Source organism: Maylandia zebra, linkage group LG2 (genome assembly GCF_041146795.1).
Source record: "Maylandia zebra isolate NMK-2024a linkage group LG2, Mzebra_GT3a, whole genome shotgun sequence".
Lineage (NCBI taxonomy): Eukaryota > Metazoa > Chordata > Actinopteri > Cichliformes > Cichlidae > Maylandia > Maylandia zebra.
The window spans coordinates 9,773,006-9,800,912 of record NC_135168.1 but is presented as its reverse complement, the minus strand read 5'-3'; the positions used below and the strand labels follow the sequence as shown (position 1 = coordinate 9,800,912).

General features: G+C 42.1%; 1 protein-coding gene across 1 annotated transcript; it reads right to left on the bottom strand.

The window, feature by feature from the left end:
• Window positions 1–9,110: 9,110 nt before the first annotated feature.
• LOC143413412 (protein NLRC3-like) lies at window positions 9,111–27,891 on the bottom strand. The gene is made up of 6 exons (XM_076876419.1): window positions 27,867–27,891; window positions 26,028–27,825; window positions 24,667–24,840; window positions 24,280–24,453; window positions 23,931–24,104; window positions 9,111–10,133 (listed from the first exon to the last, which is right to left on the bottom strand). Exons 1-3 carry the CDS (start codon window positions 27,889–27,891, stop codon window positions 24,732–24,734), a joined length of 1,932 nt encoding a protein of 643 aa, XP_076732534.1. The 3' UTR covers window positions 9,111–10,133; window positions 23,931–24,104; window positions 24,280–24,453; window positions 24,667–24,731.
• Window positions 27,892–27,907: the final 16 nt, after the last annotated feature.

The window sequence follows — 27,907 nt, the reverse complement described above, 5'->3', positions numbered from 1 at the left end:
AGTCACTGCGTCCTTTCCTTCTGATGCTTCTGTAACTCACTGATATATAAACGCTTCCTCTCCACTCAACCTCCCAGTAACAGCGACCAGTCAGACCATTTCTACACAGCAGCTGATAAACATCAAATCTGTCTGGATGATCAGGATATGACTGAACCTCCTCCACACATGTGTCACCTTCCTGTTGTTGTCAGACAGTTGGAGCTTTGTGTTCACTGTGTTTGTGTCGATTGTGAGTTGACAGGAATCTGATGGAGAGAACAAACACAATCCAGCTGCAGTTATTGATCCATCATCTGTTCATTGATTGACACTTTGATGATGACTCCTGACATGATGAAGATGGTTGAATGTGTGCTGCTTTGTTTTCATGAATCCCATTAAAAACACACTTACACTTCCTCAGACCTGGTCTCAACCATCGGACTCCAGCAGGCTCCACCCTGAAAGGAGGAGGGGGGTCAGAGCAGCACAGTCAGCATGCACACATGGACATTACATGGCTCTCACACACACACTGTTACACACTGAGCTCAAAGCTCGGCTCCACTGTTTTATTCAAAGAAATCTACATTTATTTATCAGCACATTTAAAAACAGCTTGAGCCAAAGTGCTGCACAGAGTAGAGAGAAAATAGGAAACATACACAGTAATGACTATAAAGACTGGTCAGGATTGAAAGCTACAGAGTACAAATGTGTTTCCAACCGGCTTTTAAAAATGTCCAGTGTTGGTGACGACCTGATGTGAAGGGCGACTGTTCCAGAGTTTGGCTGCAGCCATCGATAAAGCTCACCTCTGTTTTTACGTCTAGTTCTGGTCAGAAGCTGCTTATCTGCAGACCTGAGGGCTCCACTTGGATTCTTTTGTTAAAGATAAAGAGAGATAAGATGGAGCCAATCCATTCACAGATTTAAAGACAACCAGATCTGGAAGTGGATTCTACCACGTACTGGTAACCAGTGGAAAAAGCTGGTGATGGGTCGTCTAGCACAGACCCACCGCTGGAACCAGACAATTGATGAGGGAGAGAACTGTGACAGCGCCGTTCCTTCACTTGACCTCAGTCGCTCTCGTCTGCTCCCTCGTAACACTGCTCTTTATTGAGCTTACATGAATATGCACAAGTTCATTATGACGTCTTACACAGGTATGAACAAAGAGTACCAGTCTGTGCATAGTGTGTGTGTGTGTGTGTGTGTGTCTGTGTCTGTGTGTGTGTCTGTGTGTGTGTCTGTGTGTGTGTCTGTGTGTGTGTCTGTGTCTGTGTGTGTGTGTCTGTGTCTGTGTGTGTCTGTGTCTGTGTGTGTGTGTGTGTGTGTGTGTGTCTGTGTCTGTGTGTGTGTGTGTCTGTGTGTGTGTCTGTGTGTGTGTCTGTGTCTGTGTGTGTGTGTCTGTGTCTGTGTGTGTCTGTGTCTGTGTGTGTGTGTGTCTGTGTGTGTGTGTGTGTTCCAGATGTGACCCTGTGACCCCAAAGCTGGTGCTAAGAGTCCAGCGGTCCCCCTAACAAAGGGCTCTTATACTTAACCAGACACAGAGCAGGTGTCCTCCTACACCAGGGGTCTCAAACTCGCGGCCCGCGGGCCAATTGAGGCCCGCAGGACGATAGTTTTTGGCCCCACCTTAATATGAAAATGTAATGTTAGTTTGATAATGTATGACACTTTACAGTGTTGTGGGCGGAGCTGAATTAACCCACCAATCAGGGTGGGATATGGATCTCAGGGGACACCAGCCGGGCTTGATGCAAGCAGGGAAACATTTCTCAATGAGTCAAAGTTCCAGCAGCGTTGCCCTGGAGTGTTTCTTTCTTTCCTGTGCCTGGCTGGCTTCCTCCTTTCTATTGGGCAAACGCCGACATTCGCCCCAGCGCGCTGCGTTCACAACACTTCAAAAAAAGTTGTTTTTTTAAGTTGCTGCCCAGCGGGACATTATACGTATATAGATTTATACACACGTCAGTGGGATTTAAAGTTATTTTTCCACAGAGAGAGATCTCATATTAACTCTCACAGTGATGCGTAGGCGGCGGGATAAAAGAAAAGTCATGAACTCAATGCAGCCCAATTTAGTCTGCAGTCACATAGCGACACCTGTTCATCGGCAACAACAGTCCCCGGTAACCCGGACTAATTATAGGGTCGCACCGTAATTTGTGGCTCCATGTTTTTATTTGCATCACTGCGTTTGCATTGCAGCAAACATGAACATTACATATATTTCAATATAATGTAAAAGCAGTCAAAACAACTAACATCAGAAACAGCTGATGTTATTTGTTATATGTCACGGTGTCATTTCCGCTTCTTTCTTCTGTAACAACAGCCCGGCGCCGTGAGCAGTCGCCTTTTTTGCGCTCGCTATCCCTGCACTTTCTACCATCTGCAAATGCCACGGTGTTCGTGTCATCATGAAAGACATGAACATCGAGCGTAAAAACAAAGGAGACTGCTACCGGCTTTTTATCTGCCGATCGCCGTGCTACGGTTGCAAGAAAAAGAAGCAGAAATGACGTTCTCTACGCGTTGAGACGTTCCCCGTCCGTCGGCTAAACGCTTGATTGAAACTTCAATGCGACAGTGACACCAAGTAGAATTATAAATGTCACATAGCCCCAAACATGTCTTTTTCAAAGCCTGCGGTGAAGAGAAAGGTTGGTGATGAGCACCGACAATTTCAGGAAAAGTGGGAAATGCAATATTTCTTTGTTGAGCACAGGGGCACCCCGACCTGTCTTATTTGCACAGAGAAAGTTGCGCTGCACAAGGAATACAATTTGAAACGTCATTACACAACTAGACATGCTGAGCTGGATGCAAAATACCAGGGAGACGAGAGAGCGAACCGGGTTGCCAGTCTTAAAACAGATCTACTGAGGCAAGCCTGAGGACAGCTAGGGCCAACCTTTCCCGTGGCATCAGAGAGGCTAAGAGACAGTACTCCAGGAAAATATCCCATCACTTCAAAGACAGCAGAGACTCACGGAGCCTGTGGCGGGGCATTCAGACCATCACAGATTACAAGCCCCCACCACAGACTTGTGACAGTACTATCCCCCTGCTGAACGAGCTGAACACTTTCTTTGCTCGCTTTGAAGTCCGAAACAGCACCACTGCACAGAAGACCCCACCCCCTCCTGGTGACCAGGTGATGACTCTGTCCCCGGACAGCGTGAGGAGATCCCTCAGCAGGATCAATGCACGTAAAGCTCCGGGTCCTGACAACATTCCTGGTCGTGTACTGAGAGACTGTGCAGTGGAACTCACTGATGTCTTCAACATATCACTCATCCAGGCTGTCGTCCCCACATGTTTTAAAGCCACCACAATCATTCCGGTTCCAAAAAAGTCATCTCCCTCCTGCTTTAATGACTACCGTCCTGTTGCACTTACTCCCATCCTGATGAAGTGCTTCGAACGACTAGTCATGCAGCACATCAAGACTGTCCTGCCCCCCTCCCTGGACCCCTTCCAGTTTGCGTATCGGCCCAATCGCTCAACCGATGATGCCATCTCCACTGCACTCCACTCAGCACTCACACACCTGGACAAAAAAGATTCATATGTTCGAATGCTGTTCATAGACTTCAGTTCAGCATTCAACACTATAATCCCCCAACAGCTCACTCAAAAACTGGTCCAGCTGGGGCTCAACACCTCACTGTGCAACTGGCTGTTGGATTTCCTCACCGGAAGACCTCAAGCAGTACGGGTCGGCAGTAATACATCCAGCACCATCATTTTAAACACGGGGGCCCCGCAGGGATGTGTGCTGAGCCCCCTCCTCTTCACTCTGCTGACCCATGACTGCACTCCATCACACAGCTCCAACCTCTTCATCAAGTTTGCGGACGACACAACGGTGGTGGGTCTCATTAGCAACAGGGATGAGACCGACTACAGAAGTGAGGTGAGACGCCTGGCCACGTGGTGTGCTGACAACAATCTCTCTCTGAATGTGGAGAAGACGAAGGAGATTGTTGTGGACTTCAGGAGAATGCACACCCAACATGCTCCTCTGACCATTGACGGAGCGTCTGTGGAGAGAGTGAGCAGCACCAAGTTCTTGGGTGTGCACATCACAGAGGATCTCTCCTGGACGTACAACACCACAGCACTGGCCAAGAAATCACAGCAGCGTCTCTTCTTTCTCCGCAAACTAAGAAGAGCAGGAGCACCAGCCCCCATCATGCACACTTTCTACAGAGGCACCATCGAGAGCATCCTGTCGAGCTGCATCACTGTGTGGTTTGGAGCCTGCAATGCGTCCTGCCATAGAACCCTCCAACGCATAGTGAGAGCTGCAGAGAGGATCATTGGTGTCTCTCTCCCCTCCCTCCAGGACATTTACAGCACCCGTCTCACTAAAAAAGCCCTTTGCATAGCGGCTGATCCCACGCACCCAATGCAAAGCTTCTTCAAGCTGCTGCCGTCAGGGAGGAGACTGCGGAGTCTCCAGGCCAGGACCAGCAGACTGAAGGACAGCTTCATCCATCAGGCTGTCAGGAAGCTAAACTCCCTCCCGATTCTGCCCCCTCTCCCCTCTTCTCCACCACGGTCTCACTGAACTCTGTCACACACACACACACTCACTCTCTGACGCACTCACTGGCCTGCTCCAGTCACTTTGTGGAGCATTGGACTGCTTAAGCATTGGACCTCATAAGCCTTGTTGTTACACTATCTCTTACCGTACACTACTAAATCCCCATTTGCACTATTTGCCTATTTTGCACCACTATGCCTTCTTACTTGAATATTGTATATTGTATATTGCATAGCTTTTTTTTGTTATACGTAAAATTGTATTGTATTTATTTAAATTTATTTAAATTTTTACTTTTTAATTATTTTATTTGCATTTTTCTAATCACTAGGGTTTGAGAGTAACGCAATTTCTATTCTGTGTATGTCCTGTACATGTGGCAGAATTGACAAATAAAGTTGACTTGACTTGACTTGAAGATTTCTCCAAGAAAGCAACCAAAGAGAATAATGCAGCAGTCGGAGCCACGTGGTTAGTGAGATGATTGCTAAAGCAGGGAAGCCATTCACAGAAGGTGCATTTGTCTAAAAGTGCATATTGCAGGCTGCAAATATAGTCTGTCCGGGAAAGAAAGGTCAGTTTAGCAACATCAGCCTTTCTGCCAACACCGCAGCAGATCGCATTTCTGACCTGTCAAGTGACATTTATGACCAACTGTGTGAGAAAGCCAAATGTTTCAGTGTATACTCAGTCGCTCTTGATGAGACCACAGACATCACCGACACTGCCCAGCTCCCAATGTATGTCCGTGGTGTTGATGACAGTTTTGCAGTGATGGAGGAGCTGCTCACAGTAATTCCAATGCATGGCCAGACCACCGCTCAGCAGATATTTACAAGCTGTGTGATGCCATTGAGAATGTTGGTTTGCCATGGAAGAGGTTTGTTGGAATAACAACAGATGGAGCGCCATCAATGACAGGGAGGAAACATAGACTGGTGGCACAAAACAAACTGGAAGAGGAAGGCGTGGAGGAGGCCATTGCTCTGCACTGCATCATCCATCAGCAGGTCCTTTGCAGCAAATGCCTGAAGTTTGACAATGTGATGTCTATTGTTGTGAAATGCATCAACCAAATCAGATCCAGGGGCTTAAAGCACCGAAGGTTCTGTGCTTTTTTAGAGGAAATGGAGTCAGAATATGGGGATGTGCTCGACTTCACTGAGGTACGTTGGCTCAGCAGGGGAAATGTATTAAAGAGACTTTTTGAGTTGAGAGCAGAAGTGAAGCCTTCATGGAGAAGGATGGAGTTAGTGTTCCTGTGCTAACTGATCCCAAATGGCTCATGGACTCAGCTTTTCTTGTTGATATGACACATGAGCTTAATGTACTGAACAAGACGTTACAAGGCCAGGGGCAACTTGTCAGTGCTGCCTATGACAACGTGAGAGCATTCTCCACAAAACTGGCGCTCTGGAAAGCTCAGCTCTCTCAGACAAACCTTTGCCATTTCCCAGCATGCAAGGCACTCGTGGATGCAGGCACACCATTCAGTGCTGACGAGTATGTTGATGTCATTTTGAGGCTACAGGAGGAATTTGATCACAGATTTGCTGACTTCAAGACACACAGAGCCACCTTTCACATTTTTGCGGACCCCTTCTCCTTTGATGTGCAAGATGCCCCTTCTGTGCTTCAAATGGAGCTCATTGAGCTGCAGTGCAACTCTGAACTCAAAGCAAAGTTCAGGGAGGTGAGTGGAAAAGCAGACAAGCTTGGACAATTTTTGAGAGACTTGAGCCCTAGTTTCCCTCGGCTTTCCCGAATGTTCAAGCGGACCATGTGCCTTTTTGGTAGCACATACTTGTGCCAAAAGCTCTTCTCCACTTTGAACTTCAATAAGTCCAAGTACAGGTCCAGACTTACGGATGATCATCTTCAAGACATACTGAGGGTCGCAACTGCTTCCTCCCTCAGGCCAAATCTGGCTCGGCTATGCGAGAGGAAACGCTGCCAGGTCTCTAGCAGCAAGGAGTAGGCAAGAGAAGCCATGTTCAGAAGAACAGTTCATTTTCTACAGTGTTCCATTCATGTTCAGAAGAAGGTTATAGAACTGTTAATACAGACATTTCAATCTAAATACAGCAGATATAGAAGACTGAAAAAAACACACAAGTTCACTGACTAAAAATATCTTATTATTATTTTATTTATGTATTACAGATTGATTTATTTTCTTATTAATTCTTAATTTGTTTATTTATTTTTCATATTTTGTATTAAAAAATAAAAATAAAGAGATTTGAGAAGATTGGAATTTTTTAACCATGCCTTTCTTGTGGAAAACCTAATGCGGCCCAGCCTCACCCAGACTCTGCCTGCAGCGGCCCCCAGCTAAATTGAGTTTGAGACCCCTGTCCTACACCATAAATCAGTAAGAGAGGGTACGACCTCTCTCATGGCCCCAAGTGGTGTGTGCATGCCAGAGCACTGTGGAAGGCACACAGAGTCTTTACAGACTACTCAGGATCAAACCTCTATCATTATGCAATCAATTATACAACTCTAAGCATATATGAGTAAATATTTCTAAGCATAAATGACAATCAACAATATAAACCTTACAGCTGGTTTTAATAACAGAATTCATTTGTTTCTCAAACGAGAAAGAGCTATCGAGAAACACTCCTAAATCTTTAGTTCTTAACTTTTCCAGTGGGCCAAGGTCAACATTATCTGCTAATGCTAAATAGGCTGCCGTTATTAACTAATGCTAATTTGACATGAATTAGCATTATGCACTAATGCTAACACTTACTTTTTTTAACAATGTGAGTAGCTAATGCTAACACTATTTCCCTTAACTTTATAACAATGTGAACGGCTAATGCTAACACTCTTTTTCCTAGCATTACAACATCTGAGCTGCTAATGCTAAGTAGGCTGCCATTAGCACCTACGTCTAATTTAAGGCAAATACGCATTAGAACCTAATGCTCATATCGTTTTCCTTTGCTTTATAACAATGTGAGCAGCTACTGCTAAATAGCATTAGCTAATAACAGCAGTCTAATTTAATGCAAGTTAGCCTCATTTGCATTACAACGATGTGAGGAGTTAACGCTAAGTATGCTGCCATTAGTGGCTAATTCTAATTAGGGGTGAATAAATATTACCAGCTATTATTATTATTATTATTATTAATACCATATTTTCTTGCTTTATAACAATGTGACCAGCTAATGCTATGTAGGTTGCCGTTATTAGCTAATACTAATTTGAGGTGAATTAGCATTATCCCCTTATGCTAACAATGTTTTTTCTTACTTTTTAACAATACAAGTAGCTAATGTGAACACTTTTTTTTTTTATTGAATTCTAATTTTTCCCTTGCGATGTGAAGAGTTAATGCTAAATAGGATGCCATTAGTGGCTAATTCTAATTTTAGATGAGAAAGCATTAGAAGCTAATGCTAATACCATATTTTCTTGCTTTATATCAATATTAGTAGGTAATGCTAAGTACGTAGCCATTATTAGCTAATGCTAATTTAGGTGAATTAGCATTATCCACTAATGCTAACACTGTTTTTGCCAACTCTTTTCCCTTGCATTATAACAATATGAGCAGCTAATGCTAAGAAGGCTGCCATTATTAGGTAATGCTAATTATTATGTGTGTTAGCATTATCCGCTGCTGCTAGCAATGTTTTATCTTGCCTTTTAACAATATCAGCAGCTAATGCTAACACTACTTTAATTTCAGTTAAACCTACTTAGCATTAATTAACTTCATTTAGCATTAAGAAGTTTTTGCTATAGGCTACCATTAGTGGCTAATGCTAATTTTAGGTAAATAGAAATTGGCAGCTAATGCTAATACCATATTTTCTTGCCTTATAACAATGTGACCAGCTAATGCTAAGCAGGTGCCATTATTAGCTAATACTAATTTGAGATGAATTAGCATTATCCGCTTATGCTAACAATGTTTTTTCTTACTTTTTAACAATACGCCATTAGTGGCTAATTCTAATTTTAGATGAAAAAGGATTAACAGCTAATGCTCATACTGTTTGCTTTGTAAGAATGACAGCAGCTAATGATATGAAGTCTACCGTTATTAACTAATGCTAATTTGATGAGAATTAGCATTATCCGATAATGGTAACTCTTTTCCCCTGCATTATAACAATGTCAGGAGTTAATGCTAAGTAGACTGCCATTAGGGGCTAACTCTAATTAGGCCTGAATAATTATTAGCAGCTAATACTAATACTGTTTTCTCTTTTTCCTTATAACAACTTGAGCAGCTAATGCTAATTTGATGCGAATTAGCATTATATTAGTGAGCAGTTAATGCTAAGTAGGCTGCCATTATTAACTAATACTACGTTGACGTGAATTAGCATTATGCGCTACTGCTAATACTGTTTTCTCTTACTTATTAAAAATGATAGTAGCTAATACTAATACTCTTTTCCGTTGGGTAACAACAAAGTGAGGAATTAATGCTAAGTTGGCTGCTTTTAGCGGCTTATTCTAATTAGGGGTGAATAATTATTAGCAGCAAATGCTAATACCGTTTTCTCTTTCCTTAACAAAATGAGCAGTTAATGCTAATTTGATGTAAATTAGCATTATATTAGTGAGGAGTTAATGCTAAGTAGGCTGCCATTAGCAGCTAAAGGTAATTTGAGGTGAATAAGCACTAGTAGCTAATGCCAATACCCTTTTCTCTTGTGTTATAATGATGTGAAACGTTAATATTGTTCTCAAACAACAGAATGAGAATGAAATATTGATTCTAACAGGGCCCATAAACAGCATTAGCTTAGCAGCATTAGCTTATCAGAGTCTCCATCATGGTCACACAAATCCTTAGCGGAGCAAAGTGGCCTACTTAGCAATAGCTGCTGTAGAAAGCAAAGGGAAAACAGTATTAGCATTAGCTGCTAAATGTGCACTTGAGAACAAATCTATTGTGAATTCAGCCGTGAATGTAGTGTTTCCAGTAAGCTTCCATTTCCAAATGTTAGCTGCTCCTGTCTGCCTCTTTGTCACACACACAGACTGAAATGATTCACAGCCTTGTTTCATCCTTCTGTCAGTGTCACTGACTGTCACTGTGACTGTGGACATACAGCATGGGAAACACACACATGGCTGATACTTGTATCTAAAGTTACAAAATGTTGTCTCTGTCCAAATATTACCTAACTGTAAGTCTACTTTTAATGAAACTCTCAACATGACTTATCAGTTATCATTAATGTTCCTGCAAACAGACTCCTTGAAGACCCCCTACATAAATATCCATGTACTATCCAGCTAGACTAGTGTGTCTGTCCCTGAAAATATTCCTGCATGTGTGATTGTTCATGTCTCATCTGCAGGAAACAAACAGGAAGTGAGTGAAAGACACAGGAAATGATTCCAGCTCTTCCTCCTATATCAGACATTCTCTCCATACCTGAGAGTGTCCAGTCTCCAGCCTGGATCCTTCAGTCCAGCCGACAGAAGCTTCATTCCTGAAAGACCTGGATGATTGTAGCTCAGGTCCAGCTCTCTCAGATGGGAGGGGTTGGAGGTCAGAGCTGAGGCCAGAGAAGTACAGCCTTCCTCTGTGATCAGACAGCCTGACAGACTGCAGACACACAAAACAACAATCCATCTGTTATCCATCTCTATAGCAGCATAACTAAGTGATGGTTCAGGGTCACCTGATCCAGCTCTAACTATAAGTTTTATCAAAAAGGAAAGTTTGAAGCTGATCGTCAAAGTAGAGAGGGTGTCTGTCTCCTGAACTCAAACTGGGAGCTGCTTCCACACCCAGTCCAACATAGCCAGGCTTTCTTTGCTGCTTTGACAAAACCTCAAATCCCAGTCAGAGATGGTGAGCATCATCACAGTGATGATCATTTCTCTGTTAACCCAGGCTTTCTGCTTCAGGATCTGTGCACGCTCACAGAACAAGGAGACCTTTAAATATCATTTCACTAAATGGATGGACTGAGCTCAGCCTACAGATGAACTGGATAAATAAAGATTTGACCTCAGTGTGCTCAGTGTTCCTGTCTATTCCTAACATATTCCTAACATGATAGCTGTACTTTAGAGCTCTAAAACTGGAACTGACACATATTTAAACTCCACATGTTACTCAGTACATCCAGTTCTGACACTCGCCCACAGTCCAACAAAGGAAACATGGAGATCACATCAGTTTGTCACCAAAGTCTAATTATTCCAGAGGGCAGTGTTGATACAACTAAAGTAATTTTTAAGCAAAGTTGAGTTTTTTATTGTCGCAGTACTTCATGTCTGAAGTATCACTTAAATGCATTACACGCTGTTGATGGCAGCAAACAAACCACCCAAACAAACAGAGGTGGGAGGCTTGGGCAGACTACGTAGGATCAGCTTGTGGGAGGAGTCAGGATAAAACCGAAGAAAGACAAGCTAACAAACACCACAGTGAAGTGAGTAGCTACAAACTGCAGGCCGATTAGTGTTGTTGAAGAAGTCGGTCTGAGGAACGTTCTTAGGATCAACAAATGACGGCATGTATGAGCCTCCCTCAAGACGCACCATCACAAGAAGAACACATGAGCTGTAGAAAAAGGAGAGACTATGAAAGCCACGGCGTTACAACGTGCACCAGCTGTTGGTCTCTCTGGAGACTACTGGGCGTGGCTGGGTAACCATGGTTACTTGGGAGTTACAGTACATGATATTAATGAAGAGTGGGAGCTGCGTTCTATAGCAAACAATTTGTTATGAGGTAATCAGCTGATCTTAGTTTAACCGGAAGCCCTTCACAATAATTGCAATGCCTTTATTTTGTACAACTACCATCAGTTCGTCTGTACTGATGGTAACTTAAAGTCACACTAATGTCGTTTAGTTTCTATAGTTTATGTAGTGGAAGTATACTACAGTACCCTGATCACTGATAGGACAGATTTATGTAGATATACACCTTTGTGTTTAACATTACTGCATTATAGTACTGTGATCTTTGTCCTTATATATGGCTATATTAGCTATACTGATGTACGTACATATAACTGGATATGTAACTCATCTATTCATCTTATTTGTCATGTATTTGTATTGTGTACTTCCTTTTTGTAAGAAACCACACACATGATCACAGCCGCAAGAATCAATCAGTGAAAGAATAAAGTGTCTCAAACCAAACCTTAAGCTCTTTATTCCACATGCTGGGATCATTTGGCCTTCAGTGGTGTTCTGGCTGACACACCGGAGTGACCAGAGTGCTAAAGAGTGAATCGGACACACCAGTGTCATCTCTGATATCTCCACTACATTTAATCGTCCTTCAGCTTGTGGCTGCCGTTAGCTGGTCTGCTAGTTAGCTGATTTGCTATTTAGCCGGTGTGCTAGTTAGCTGGTGTGCTAGTTAGCCGGTTCGCTAGTCAGCTGGTGTGCTGACCAGCGAACCAGTAGGTTACAAGATGAGCTTGTCTGTCTGATGAGCCAGCTCTCTCTGTCTTGGTCATTTTGTCCTTGGGCAAAACCTAACCTACCACTACAACTGTAGCTTACCTCCACCAGTGTGTGAATGTGAGAGTGAATGAATACAGGGAGTGCAGAATTATTAGGCAAATGAGTATTTTGTCCACATCATCCTCTTCATGCATGTTGTCTTACTCCAAGCTGTATAGGCTCGAAAGCCTACTACCAATTAAGCATATTAGGTGATGTGCATCTCTGTAATGAGAAGGGGTGTGGTCTAATGACATCAACACCCTATATCAGGTGTGCATAATTATTAGGTAACGTCCTTTCCTTTGGCAAAATGGGTCAAAAGAAGGACTTGACAGGCTCAGAAAAGTCAAAAATAGTGAGATATCTTGCAGAGGGATGCAGCAGTCTCAAAATTGCAAAGCTTCTGAAGCGTGATCATCGAACAATCAAGCGTTTCATTCAAAATAGTCAACAGGGTCTCAAGAAGCGTGTGGAAAAACCAAGGCGCAAAATACCTGCCCATGAACTGAGAAAAGTCAAGCGTGCAGCTGCCAAGATGCCACTTGCCACCAGTTTGGCCATATTTCAGAGCTGCAACATCACTGGAGTGCCCAAGAGCACAAGGTGTGTAATACTCAGAGACATGGCCAAGGTAAGAAAGGCTGAAAGACGACCACCACTGAACAAGACACACAAGCTGAAACGTCAAGACTGGGCCAAGAAATATCTCAAGACTGGTTTTTCTAAGGTTTTATGGACTGATGAAATGAGAGTGAGTCTTGATGGGCCAGATGGATGGGCCCGTGGCTGGATTGGTAAAGGGCAGAGAGCTCCAGTCCCACTCAGACGCCAGCAAGGTGGAGGTGGAGTACTGGTTTGGGCTGGTATCATCAAAGATGAGCTTGTGGGGCCTTTTCGGGTTGAGGATGGAGTCAAGCTCAACTCCCAGTCCTACTGCCAGTTTCTGGAAGACACCTTCTTCAAGCAGTGGTACAGGAAGAAGTCTGCATCCTTCAAGAAAAACATGATTTTCATGCAGGACAATGCTCCATCACACGCGTCCAAGTACTCCACAGCGTGGCTGGCAAGAAAGGGTATAAAAGAAGAAAAACTAATGACATGGCCTCCTTGTTCACCTGATCTGAACCCCATTGAGAACCTGTGGTCCATCATCAAATGTGAGATTTACAGGGAGGGAAAACAGTACACCTCTCTGAACAGTGTCTGGGAGGCTGTGGTTGCTGCTGCACGCAATGTTGATGGTGAACAGATCAAAACACTGACAGAATCCATGGATGGCAGGCTTTTGAGTGTCCTTGCAAAGAAAGGTGGCTATATTGGTCGCTGATTTGTTTTTGTTTTGTTTTTGAATGTCAGAAATGTATATTTGTGAATGTGGAGATGTTATATTGGTGTCACTGGTAAAAAGAAATAATTGAAATGGGTATATATTTGTTTTTTGTTAAGTTGCCTAATAATTCTGCACAGTAATAGTCACCTGCACACACAGATATCCCCCTAAAATAGCTAAAACTAAAAACAAACTAAAAACTACTTCCAAAAACATTCAGCTTTGATATTAATGAGTTTTTTGGGTTCATTGAGAACATGGTTGTTGTTCAATAATAAAATTATTCCTCAAAAATACAACTTGCCTAATAATTCTGCACTCCCTGTAGTGGGATTGTAAAGGGTCTTTGAGGGTCTCGAAAAGCGCTATATAAATGCAATCCATTATTATTATTAAGAGCATCTTTAGGCCTGACTGTGCTCATCCTTCCTCCAACCTCTCCTTACCAAAGATAACAACTACATCAGTATTAGCTCAATAACAATTTCTGCAATTCAATTGTGGACATTATTAGATTATTCTGTTATTATATGTTACCTTATATATGTAATCAAAGTAGTTGAATTAGAATACTGCTGTAGATCACATTATACCCTTTAATATAGAGTGTGTGAGCTGTATGTAGTTTAGTTCTCATTATACTTTTGAGTTAACAGAACATATTCACATATTAGTTCATTAGATAAATGTGCATCACTCTGTATCCTTGATCTGCTGGGAATGTGTTACACTGTTTTCTTGACATGCTTAATTGTTGAATCATGAAGAGAAGGTTGTAAGCAGGAGACTCTGTGTCTAACGACAGGGGAGATAGATAGACCACATTCCACACCCCCACCTTACAGAAAGCAGAGAGACAACTGCCGAGGTCATAACTTAGGCGCTGTAACAGAGAAAAAATGTGATGTTTTGGCTTTTACGACTAGCTGGGGGCCACTAGAGACTATAAAAAGCTGAGCAACCCGTCACCATTTTGAGACATGTGCCTGACCCTCTGGTAGCATCTCTCCCGTCCGGACGTTGTAATGCTCTGACTGTTGAATTGTATGGAAATAAATGATTGTTGATTGAGCATTTATACACCGAGTATTGTCCCTCCTTCAGCCCAAAGATTCAAAGAATTGGGAGAATTCAACAACTTGGTGCCGTGTGACCCGGATCTTTGGTGTGCTGAGGAGGTGCAGATTTGACCTTTGGTGAGATCGTGAGGCGAGGTGAACAGAGGACCGGTCCAAAAATAAAAAGGTAAGCACAGCCTGTTGTATTATAAATACCAAATGTGCATATTGGGCTTTCCAAATTAATCTGTTCACTGAGTCACATGTATTTTCACAGTAAATTTGTCGGTGTCTGGTTTTTGGCGCAAGATACTAACAACATAAGTTGAGGCTGAATTCCAGTGTGTTAAATAAACTGCTTCTACCGAGAAACTAATAAGACACTACGTTGAGCTAGTTGCAGTAAACTGCTTCTACCGAGAAACTAATAAGACACTACGTTGAGCTAGTTGCAGCCACTTTACCTTCCACATTTAATTTTGTCTAATACTGGCTTCTGTAGCAATAATACGTTAGAATTTCTTCTGAAGACGCGGCCATTAGTCCAGTACATTGAAGTCGAGGTTTGTTTATTTTGTTTATGGTGTCAGTGACGTCCTGGCTTTTGCCGGCTATGAAATAGAAGTTGATTTAAGGAAAAGCAGATGCTGGCTTCACGGTGCAGTTGGACACTGGCAACGCGAGAGCGAAACACGTCCGTAGGTTTGGTTTATGATACGGCGTGTTCCGGTGGTGCGGCCGTGAAGTGCAGTAGTGGTTGGTGCTAGTTTTAGTACATTGGATAGAGGTTTTGACGGTGGTTTGTGGCGTCAGTCGAGTATAAAGGGCTGCGGTCATAATACAAAGTAAAATTTAAGTACATAGCAACACCTGGTTTATGATGTCAGGTATAACTTCGGGGATGCAAGCATCACTTTTATGATGCGACTTTGCCCCGTGGTGGCGGTCATAATCGCAGAGAAAGGGGTATCTTGGTCTATGGTGCAGTGTGCTTTAAGAAGATCTAATAGTTGAGCTCAGAGGTTTCTGTGTAAAATTCCCGCTGAGGAAAAGTGTTGTGTGTGAGTGTGAAGGCGCGCTCTGAGTGAGAGAGTGTGTGTGAAGCTGCGAAGCGCGCTCTGGGTGCTGTCTTGTGGGTAAAGCGCGCACTGAGTGAGAGTGTGAGTGAGGCGCGCTCTGAGTGTTTTTTGTGTGGAGTGTGAAGCGTGAACACAGTGACAGTGACGGTTAATGTGTTTGATTAGGAGGACATTAGAGCAAATACACATTTTAGGATCAAAGGTTGATGCCTAGTGTACCTGTGGAACTTTGCCCTAGGAGTGGCGACCCTCCTGTCCGTGGACGCGTGGCCAGGACCGGCGTCGTCCGGGTGCCGAGGTGGTGACTTGGGGAGGTGAGGGCCCCCGCATAGCTACGGAAATAACACTGGAACGGCCGTGTAATCACGGGTTCACATTTATTCCGGACTAGAACAAGACACATTTTGCGAACAAACGTTGAGTCTAGATTAGTAAAGAAATATAAAAAGGTTGAATTCCTCGTTTCAGTGGTTGAAATTGTTGTGTGCCTGTCCCCTGACGAGTGTGAAATTAAAATAAAGAGGGAATTTGGAGCCACATGGAGATAGACGGGCATAATTGGGTGTATTACTCTGTGGTGTAATAAAAATAAAAAGGAGAGATAGTAAGAGGTGTGCAGTGGAGAATTATGGAGGAGTAGAGAGAGGAATGTGTTGGGAGACTGGCGTACAGTTTACGCTGTCAAATAAATCTCTTAGTGTGTTAATACAGGGAGCTGCGGACCTGGACCAACTGCCCCCACAAGCACAGCGGCCGAAGCAAAATTATAGGTAATGGGAACCACACCCAGCACGAATCAGCAGCTGTGAAACAGACAGCAGCGAGGAGAGAATTAGAGGAGGAATTAAGAGAAGTTTTAACACATAAAATTGGGGCCAACAGACTTGTGGAGGTTGGGAAGGCGTCCGGAGCATCACAACAAAAAGGTGAAACAAAAACACACAAGCAGAGAAATCTGAGAGAAAGGCTCCTTTTAAGGTAACGCCTAGTTTGAGAAAAGATAAAATTAACCTGCTTTTATACAAATGCACATACACGCAATGAAGAAACAGCTTACACTCATGAACACGTGAAGATTTTCCAGCAAGGTTAAAGAAAAATTAACATACTTAAATGATGAAGTCTATACATTACTGACAAAGAAACCCTCTGGGTTGCAGGACAACAATTTAATTTAAAAAAAAAAAAAAAGGAACACTGGTCTAACCAACCAGGCAAGACACAACAAATTTAGTGGTTAAAAGATTCAAATTGTGACATGTTTTCTGTTGATTGATTAATAAAAGTGATTACTGAATGAAAGAAAGTTCCTTTTTTGGGTTTTTAAACATGATCTTAAGAATTTTAACATATACCGGTGTTGTCCTGTCAACTTGGTGGGTTAGGAGTTGATTATATCGGGAGACAAAAAACAAAAAAAAGGGGGAGAGAAGGCTGACATAGGGCCTGGCCCCATTGTCTCCCCTCTGAATAACACAGCCAACACAACAACATTTTCCTGTTCGTTTGTTTTTGTTTTTGTTTTTTGTTTGTTTTTGTTTTGTTTTGTTTTTGTTTTTTCTATACATATTTAATTACAGGCTGCTTTGCCGGCCCTGAAAGCCGAGGCTGACTGGACTCCTGCTCTCCCCCATACGTGACACTGACCAAATGCTGCAACAGCTGGACCCACAACAACGACCTGAGAATGTCAACAGACCTGCAGGAATGTGATCTCATGCAGCCGAGACGGAGAGCACTAAACCTAAGGCCCGTTTCACTACACGGGGGAAAATTCCCAGACTGCGTCAGCTGACAGAGCTGTGACGAGACGCCCGCCAAGCCCGAATGAAAAGTAAGGCCGAGCGAAAGAATGCTGACCTTGATAACTTTGCATTCACACTGTGCAGGACAGTGATGGACCAACACGGATGATCGGGTGGCGAAAAAGGGCGTGACCAAGACAAGAGGAGTAACTGAGGACAGAAGGCACCTCAGAATGGACAAAAACACAGAAGAAGATGCAGGTTTCACCTGCCGTGAACATCGACACTGGAGAAAGGACTGCCCCAATTGGGGTCAGAACCAGGACGGACTGAATTTTGACCAGCAGCAGCAGCAATGGTCGCAAACAAACTGAAAAGGAGGGGGGCAGGACCCCAGGGCATGCTTCAGGCCGTGGTTTACCCAGAACACCAGAACAGGAAAGTGATGAACACACACACACACACACACACACACGCACACACACACACACACGGGAATGCTGATTCACTGAGAAGTGATGCACACACATACACACGCTTGTGCAATGAAGAGTGATCCACACGCACACACACATACACGCTGATGCAATGAAGAATGCTTTGCTTATGCTGATATGCAAAATGCTGCACACAAACATCCCAATGCATAATTTTTATGAGGAGCCATTGATTACCATTAAATACTTAGAATGTGTTATATGTCACCCAGAGGGCATTTATGTAGATTTTAGGAATAAGGTCTAAAAAAGTTTGGTTATGAAAACAATGTCTGTGCGTGATGTCTGTTTATGGCTCAAGGCCTTGACTGAATTCTTTGCTGTGCTTCACACAGCCCTGATGAGGAACAGTGGCACAGAGTGAAAATGATGAATTAATAGTGTAAGGTTAGGTTGGAGTACGGCATTTTCTGTGATTGAGTTTTAATTCAAGGAGGAACAAAAGGTGTTACGGCACCTGAGGTTCTCATTCCCACACAATATTGTCCCGGCAGGAAGCAAAATGTTCCTGTGAATTTCTGGTTGATTGTTTGGTTTTGTTTAGCGCTAGCTTGATTTTATCAGTGAGCTTTGGCTTGTGTTCTGTCTCGTAAGCGAGAGAGGGATAGTTTTATGCTTGGACATGTCTGCAACGGGCCCTAGTTTATGTTATTGTTATTAGTGTTTTGTTGGTTATGTCTGTTTTCGTGTTTGTTACAGTGCACTGGAGAAAAAACATCTGAGAGGTGTGATCCACCGGTGGTGATATGTTGATATTTTGTGAGTTCATGATTTAACAATCAGCTCTTTAAACCAGGCCTGAAAGATTGAAATTTAAAGCGCTAAAAAATATTATTACAAAAACAGTTGCAAAGTGTGCTTCTCCATGATTGTAATTGGCTTGGGAGAAATTCACTTATAGGGAACACTGATCTAAAAAGGATTGCACCGAGTCAATCCGGCCCAAAAAACAACAAGGAATTGTTTTCCTTTAAAATGATGACGTCATCTTGCTGGTGATGGAGGCTCGAATAGGTTGCGCGGGAGACTCCATTATCAGCAACATCTGGTATGAATGTGTATGGAGGTATGCATGTGAATGGACTGTGATGGACTGACGACTAAAAGCTTTGACTGACTTGATACTGAGACAATGACTGCACCCACTATAGGATTAGTAAATGCCAATAAACAATTCACCCAGCCGACAAGAGAAGGGTGGATGCTTCGCTTTGTTTTGTTTTGTTTTTTCAGGAGCGGGAGGATAAGAGAGACTGGAGGAGGAGACTCTAGCTTCACATAAGTATGAACTGCAGACTTAACACTGTGGTTGCTGATTTTGAGTTACTGATGTTTGCATTAAGAAAACTGTGCTATATTAGCTGTGTTTTGAGTAAGGTATCATGTTATATTATTGGGAATGCCAAATGCTAAAGTGGAGATAACTATTGATATCACTCATGACTGGAATATGTTATTATTAACCACAGCAGGCCACTGTAAAAAAGTCAATTAAATTTTATAGAGGAAAATCGCCAAAATTGAACAATACCTATGAATGACTGGCCACATTCAGAATAGAGATATGCAATAATAAACATTGGTCCACGTGATTTAGGTTCTCACTTGAAATAGTAAGTTATTAAATGTAGAATATAATCGACAGGGACATTTGATAGGATGTGGTACTGAAAAAGAACAAGAGCAAAGTAAATAAAGAAAATATTGTGTTTAGTTTGGATAAATTCAAATTAAAATGTACCATTACACTCAGAGGATCAATATGGAATAAAACATATGCAAAATTTGTAGGAAGTACATGACTGATAACTGTTCTGTCCTGAGCGTTTGTTTCTAGAGCACCCACTTGACCACACCAACAGTTTCTCGCCACCGAGGAGGGGTACTTGCAAAAAGAATAAAATAAAAATCTGAGTTTAACAAAACATTTTAAATGTAAATATCAAGCTTACCTTTCTTTTTCCATGAAATGTGCTTGTGGGCACGCCAGCCATTTTGAAAAGGTGGGCAAAACAATTGGCAAGGCCACACCCCCACACATGTGATATAATTTTAAAGGTACTGTTGCCCTCTCTAAGAAACATCAGGAATTAGAGGAGTGGCAAGTAGAGTATGCGAGCTACAAGCAAAAACTAAAATGTGTACTACAGTGTGCAAAAATGAAATACTGGGTCATCAGGGGGTCATGAGGGACATTTATAAAACTAAAAGTCCCACTAACCTTAAAGTGCACTTGAAAAGCCCACACAAGAAGGTTAACCTAGCTTACCTAGAAGACCTCATCAGGGGGAGCACACTCCCCCTCCTTGAAGAGCTCACCCACTCAACCCGCATCCCCAGAAAACAGCTAACCCCAGATAAGGCAGCGTGATGTATCCCGAGACAACAGGACTGGGACATCTAAATAAAGGTGTGAAACAATCGCCTTCAAAAGGTTATCAATTCACTTGAACCAAAATTAGGACCACTCGGTGCGGCAAGAGTTAATAGTTATTAGTCTCAACACCCAAGGATAACCAGAAGAGCATGACTGATATGATGGAACTGGGATTTTGTTACACTTAATTTTTGCAAAACACAAATAAAACCAAATTGAAACTAAGGATTTTCAGAAAATAAAAACTACACTAAACTAGCAAAGAATTGGTAAAAACTAATTACAACTGGTAAAAATTGAAAATCTGGAGTCGAAACTAAATAAAAATAACAACTAATGGAAATGGCGAAAAGTTTAAAACCCTGGTGCAGAGATTGGCAAATCTGACCAGGAAACGTTATAAAATGGATTGTCAGGACAGTCAGCGTTAAAGCCACTTTTGACAGTCCATACTGGGATGGCATTGGACGTCTTCGGGGCGGAAAAGGGTTGGTGTGACCAAGGTGTGGTTTGGCTTGTTGTATGTACATTTCAAAATGTTACAGCTCTGGATGGACCAGTTACCAGATATGATGTCACTAACCTTCTCTTTTAAGTGTCTAGCTCCAATGAATTGACACATGGGAGTGTGTCAAAAAGGGGGAGTTGAGTCCGAACATCAAACAATGGTGTTATGAACATTTTATGACTTTATTTGTGTGTTTAATAATTTAGCTATGGTAAAACTTAAGCTTATAATGTGTTAGACTTAGAAATGGTTCATTAATTTTTGATTTCTTTTACACACACATAGATTATGATTAGAATAGGTCCTGAACATAATATTTTAAACCAAATTTGAATCATTAGAAGAACAATGGATAACAATATTAGATTATCAAGGCTAGGGAGAGAGGTGTTTTGGTTTTCTGTCTCTTGCAGAGAAAGGAACAGACACCAGACGGGGACCCGGAGATGTGAGGACCCTTCACAGCAGAGACAGATGTAGGGACTGCCGAGACAGCAACTGGGGTCAAGTGTCATGACGTTTGGGCTCCTGGAGAAGATGGATCCCACAAACACAGCAATAACCATGAAGGGGTTGGCGAAAACCAGGAACACCAGACCAACGAGGTTCAAGAGGCTCTTGGCAAAAAGGGGGACACGCCGGTGACCCCAAAATACACAGATCTTTGTTTGAAATCGGGGCAGAATAATCCCCAGAACTGTGCAATGACTAAAGGGTGGTCTAACCCCGGAGGTCGAAGAAAGAAGCTGAGAATCACCCAACTGGAAGACACTGGTAGCTGCAGCAATAAAAATAAAGGTTAAAAGCTCCTTAGACAGAGGTTCTAGTCTAAGTACATTTGAAAGGTATAAGGGGGCATTAAAATGGGAGTGGAAAACTGGAGCACCAAAATAAAGCTGTGGGAGAATTGGGGAGTGATGGGAGAGTCATCTGTAACTGCTGTTATGGTTGTAAATCTAACTTTGCTTGCATCTGAACTGCGTGAACACAGAGGTCATCCCACATATGGTCCACCCGTTAAAGGGGGACAGAGGGCCTCAGGATCAAGAAAACCTGGACCATGCGACCCTGGAGTGCATGTTGTAAGTGATCTCTTTCAGAGATCAAAAGGGGGAATTATTAGATTATTCTGTTATTATATGTTACCTTATATATGTAATCAAAGTAGTTGAATTAGAATACTGCTGTAGATCACATTATACCCTTTAATATAGAGTGTGTGATCAGTATGTAGTTTAGTTCTCATTATACTTTTGAGTTAACAGAACATATTCACATATTAGTTCATTAGATAAATGTGCATCACTCTGTATCCTTGATCTGCTGGGAATGTGTTACACTGTTTTCTTGACATGCTTAATTGTTGAATCATGAAGAGAAGGTTGTAAGCAGGAGACTCTGTGTCTAAAGACAGGGGAGATAGACAGACCACATTCCACACCCCCACCTTACAGAAAGCAGAGAGACAACTGCCGAGGTCATAACTTAGGCGCTGTAACAGAGAAAAAATGTGATGTTTTGGCTTTTACGACTAGCTGGGGGCCACTAGAGACTATAAAAAGCTGAGCAACCCGTCACCATTTTGAGACATGTGCCTGACCCTCTGGTAGCATCTCTCCCGTCCGGACGTTGTAATGCTCTGACTGTTGAATTGTATGGAAATAAATGATTGTTGATTGAGCATTTATACACCGAGTATTGTCCCTCCTTCAGCCCAAAGATTCAAAGAATTGGGAGAATTCAACAACATTCATTTTTAAACCTTGTGTAAAACGATAAAACCTCAAAGTCTGAGCATTATTCTTTGTGCAAACAGCTCTTGCAGGTTCCCCCGGACTTAGGTTATTTTTATTATTTAATTACTTTCCTTTAAGCAGCTGTTCAGGCTACTAAACTCATCCCAGAAATAACAAGTGACACCATTAATAGTAGAGGTGGGAATCACCATACAACTCGCGATACGATATTATCACAATACTTAACGCACGATACGATATTATTGCGATTTTTTAAAATATTTTGCGATATTTAAATTCTGCACATAAGGGTAAACTTTATCAATATTCATTTATCTAATATCAAAGTCTCACACTCAGTCTTTCTCTCATTTCAGTCAGTTTTATTGTTGACAAACTGAACGGTTTGTATTACAGTCTAGTCCAACTTAACTGAATGCAACCATCTGGTACAATTATAGCTATTCTGAACTATGCAATTTATGAAAACTATGCAGCCCCTTCAGCAACTGAAGAATTTGAAAGTAAATTTAAAAAAATATATAATTTTACATTAAATAAAAAGTTTCAAACTTAATTAAAATTAAACATGTCTTAAATTAAAATAAGTAAACTGTCAGTTAAACACATTTGGACAGTGAAGGAATGTCAGGATTGTTGCTCAGAAAAAGGATCAACATGCTCTGAAGTCAACATGCTCTGACTCCAGAGCATGTTGACTTCAGAGAAAAAATTGTTTGTAACAAAATATCGATTTCTGCTGTCCCTGTATCGATACATTATTAGCAAACAAAATATCACGATACTACACAGTATCGATTTTTTCCCCCACCCCTAATTAATAGTGGAGCTAACTTTAACAGGTGAAACTGATTTGACCTATAAGGCTACTGCAGTTACTTCTTATCAGGTTTAGTAGGGAAGACATCTGGATGAGGTAGTTAGTAGTATGTAGTTAGTACCGGGCGACTCCCCTCCCCCACATCGGCACCAGAACCCTGTATTATCTACAGGGTAAGACTGCCTGTTTTATCAAACTATGGCCATTACTACTGTGATCATTTGCAGCCCAGTGTGCCGCTCTCTCTGCTGGGATGAACCACTGGAGCTCACCCAGTCATCCCTTTCTTTCTCTCAAGAAGAAGTGAAATAAATATATTTATTATGTTACGAGTCTAATATTCTTTAAATCAAACTGTAATGAATAAATCAAGCAAGAAGATTTGGTGGCTCCACGTGTTGTAGAAGAAAAGATAAACATCTCATTTTGAGAAATCAGCCTTTAAAATTAAGTACTGTGAATAAAAAACAAACAGCGAGCCAATCAGCAGTCGCCAATATCCTCCTAATTTCATTCACAAAGAAATCAAATATATATATTATGGGCCCAAAGGAGCCTAAATCTTTAAATTAGGCAGTACGTGAAGTATTTTTTTAAATAAACAAAGACATGACTATAACAACTTTTAGTAATTCAGAGTCCAATTATCCATTCAAATGTAAATAAAAGTTCACTTGACAGCTGTAAAAGTTACCTGTTTATACAATAATATAAATCACATTTCAAATGATCATCTGTGGAAAAGTTTGAATCCTGACCTGAGAGTTTCCACTGCACACTGTGAACTCTTTAGTCCAGCGGACAGAAGCTTCACTCCTGAATCCTGCAGGTCAGAGTTACTCAGGTCCAGCTCTCTCAGACTGGAGGACTGGGAGCTGAGGACTGAGGACAGAGCTTCACAGCTTCTCTCTGACAGGTTACAGCCACTCAGTCTGAAAAATAAAAGACAATCTATAAACAAGTACTCATGTAGAGTTTGTTAATACATTTCACAACATTAAATGTTGACTTTCTATTTTTAAAGGAAACATAAACATACTAAGATACAACATCATATGTATGAACTTTAATTAATAATGCTAAAAACTAAATGTTTTCTGATCTGACCTCAGAGTATTCAGTTTACAGTTTAAACGTTGTAGTCCAGCAGACAGAAGCTTCACTCCTGAATCCTGCAGCTTTCTGATACTCAGGTCCAGCTCTGTCAGACTAGAGGACTGCGAGCTGAGAACTGAGGACAGAGCTTCACAGTTTTCCTCTGAGAGTTCACAGATGTTAAGTCTGAAGATAAAAACATGAATAAAGATTGTTGTTAAAGTGTAATCAAGGTGCAATAGCTTATTGTCTTGTGCTGAGCAGGTTAGTAAAACTTCTGTTTAACTTTGAAATGAATAAAAATGCTATGAAACAAGGATAACTGGATAAAGACATAAACAAAAACAAACATCAAACACATAAACAAACAGAACTAAACATAATACAAATTGATCTGACCTCAGAACATTCAGTTTGGCATGTGGACTCTCCACTGCAGCAGACAGAAGCTTTACTGCTGAAGCCTACAGGCTGTTGGTACTCAGGTCCAGCTCTCTCAGACTACAGGACTGGGAGCTGACCACTGACAACAAATTTTCACAGCCTTTCTCTGAGACGTTACAGCTGCTCAGTCTGTGAGAGAAAGGAAAAAAACAAAAACAAACAAACAATATATGTGATCAAATTAAATTTGTTTATATGTTGAACCCTTTTTAAAAAAAATGTATTTAAACCTATGAGACTATGAGTGCTACCAGTCCAGTGCACATGATTGGTACCTTGATGGTACCTTGCTCAGGGGTACCACAAGGTAACTATTCGGTGGATTCGACCCCTGACCTTATGATCATGGGGCGACCACTCTGCCTACTGAGCTAATAATTCTGTGTATACTATCATACAATATTAACTAAAACAATTATTTTAGAAAATTTTAGTAATTCAATAATCATGCTCATTACCTGTGTATTGTGAATAACACTTGATTTTAAACACTAGCTGTATAAAACTCTTCCTGTTAAAGGTGCGTATAAAGGAGATGAGCTGAAATGCAGACTTCATGGAGAATGTTTGCTGTCAGCATATATCAAAGACAAAGCAGAGATCCATCCAGTCTCTTCCACTAAGCCCACAGAGGGACAGACAACCACTCTCACTCACACCTGCATGAAGTTTGGATCACCAGGTAACCTAACTGCATGTCTGTGGACAGTGGGAAGAAACTGTAGAGGACCCAGAGTGAACCCACTGTAATTCTGTGATAACACTGGTTATGGAAGCCTTACAGTTACATATGGTTACTGACAAGAAACACGACCTTAGAGGCAATTTCAGTAATGAAGACCGAGTTTCTCCCTCCATACAGGATGAAAACATGACAGCACAGCAGAGATTTATATTTAAAAAGGGAGGGTGTGCACTGAAAGTGAGATACAAACTTGAACTTAAATTATGAACATCAGAAAAAGATGTAGGTGAAGTCTGGCAGGTGAAGTTTGTGCTTTAGAATAAAACAACCAAACTCCTGGAGTTGGAGACAAATGAACAAGCTGAGGATAATAAACCTGTCAGAGGGGCTGAAGCATCAGAGCTCATGTTCTTATAGGCTGGGTCTGGATTGTCCTTTGATAAGAGTTACAGAACAAAGTGTGTTTTAGAAATGCTGGAGTGAAACATTAAAACTACCATATATTTACCGAGTGACTGATGATCATTTAATTTACTATTTTAAAAAAATGTTACAGTGCTCTTTGAACTCAGCATTTCTGATTTATTTCCCATGATTTTAACAATGAAGCGATGACAACATGTTTACTCACAGAGCTTTGTTGGAGGCTTTGACCACTGGCAGCAGCCTCAGAAGAGCCTCCTCTGAAGCAGAGTATTTCTTGAAGTCAAACTCATCCAGATCTTCTTCTGATGACAGTAAGATGAAGACCAGAGCTGACCACTGAGCAGGAGACAGTTCATCTGTGGAGAGACGTCCTGATCTCAGGGACTGTTGGATCTCCTCCACTAGAGAACGATCATTCAGTTCATTCAGACAGTGGATCAGATTGATGCTTTTCTCTGCAGACAGATCCTCACTGAGCTTCTTCTTGATGTACTGGACTGTTTCCTGATTGGTCAGTGAGCTACTTCCTGTCTGTGTCATCAGGGCTCGTAGGAGAGTCTGATTGGTCTGCAGGGAAAGACCCAGGAGGAAGCGGAGGAACAAGTCCAGGTGTCCATTTGGACTCTGTAAGGCCTTGTTCACAGCACTCTGGTAGAAGTGTTTCTTTGCAGATTCTCCTGTTTCAGACTTCTTGGATGTTGTTTGTTGTTGTTCCAGCAGATTGAGTCCAGAGTTGATGAAGGTCAGATGGACATGAAGAGCAGCCAGAAACTCCTGAACACTCAGATGGATGAAGCAGAACACCTTGTCCTGGTACAGTCCTCTCTCCTCTTTAAAGATCTGTGTGAACACTCCTGAGTACACTGAGGCTGCTCTGATATCGATGCCACACTCTGTCAGGTCTGATTCATAGAAGATCAGGTTTCCTTTCTGCAGCTGATCAAAAGCCAGTTTTCCCAGAGACTCCATCATCTTCCTGCTCTCTGGACTCCAGTGTGGATCTGTCTCAGCTCCTCCATCATACTTGACCTTCTTCACTTTGGCCTGAACCACCAGGAAGTGGATGTACATCTCAGTCAGGGTCTTGGGCAGCTGTCCTCCCTCTCTGGTTTCCAGCACATCCTCCAGAACTGTAGCAGTGATCCAGCAGAAGACTGGGATGTGACACATGATGTGGAGGCTTCGAGCTTTCTTGATGTGGGAGATGATGCTGCTGGCCTGCTCCTCATCTCTGAATCTCTTCCTGAAGTACTCCTCCTTCTGTGGGTCAGTGAACCCTCTGACCTCTGTCACCATGCCAACACAGTCAGGAGGGATCTGATTGGCTGCTGCAGGTCGTGTGGTTATCCAGAGGCGAGCAGAGGGAAGCAGTTTCCCCCTGATGAGGTTTATCAGCAGCACATCCACTGAGGTGGACTTTCTAGGGTCAGTTAGGATTGTAGTTTTGTGGAAGTCCAGAGAAAGTCGACACTCATCCAGACCATCAAAGATGAACACAACCTGGAAGTCTTCAAAGCTGCAGATTCCTGCTTCTTTGGTTTCAGTAAAGAAGTGATGAACAAGTCCCACCAAGCTGAACTTTTCCTCTTTCAGCACATTCAGCTCTCTGAAAGTGAATGGAAATATGAACTGGATGTCCTGGTTGGCTTTGTCTTCAGCCCAGTCCAGGCTGTATTTCTGTGTTAAGACTGTTTTCCCAATGCCAGCCACTCCCTTTGTCAGCACTGTTCTGATTGGTTCATCTCTTCCAGGTGAGGCTTTAAAGATGTCTTCTTGTCTGATGGTTGTTTCTGGTCTGTCTGGTTTCCTGGATGCTGTTTCAATCTGTCTGACCTCATGTTCCTCATTGACCTCTGCAGTCCCTCCCTCTGTGATGTAGAGCTCTGTGTAGATCTGATTCAGGAGGGTTGGGTTTCCTGCTTTAGCGATGCCCTCAAACACACACTGGAACTTCTTCTTCAGGGTGGATTTAAGGTTACGCTGACAAACTGGAGCTTGAAGTTCTGAATGAGAAGAAAAATAAACACTCAATTCCAAAAAGAGCTAATCTTTAAAACATGTTGCTCCATCTTCCATCTCTGGAAA

Bases quoted from the DNA above. Each gene is read 5' to 3' on its own strand.
- LOC143413412 (XM_076876419.1), bottom strand. From the start codon at position 27,891: ATGGAGCAACATGTTTTAAAGATTA. The intron at 27,826-27,866 runs GCTCTTTTTGGA...CTTCTCATTCAG, and splicing joins GCAACATGTTTTAAAGATTA to AACTTCAAGCTCCAGTTTGT. The intron at 24,841-26,027 runs GTGAGTAAACAT...TTTCTCTCACAG, and splicing joins AAAGCCTCCAACAAAGCTCT to ACTGAGCAGCTGTAACGTCT.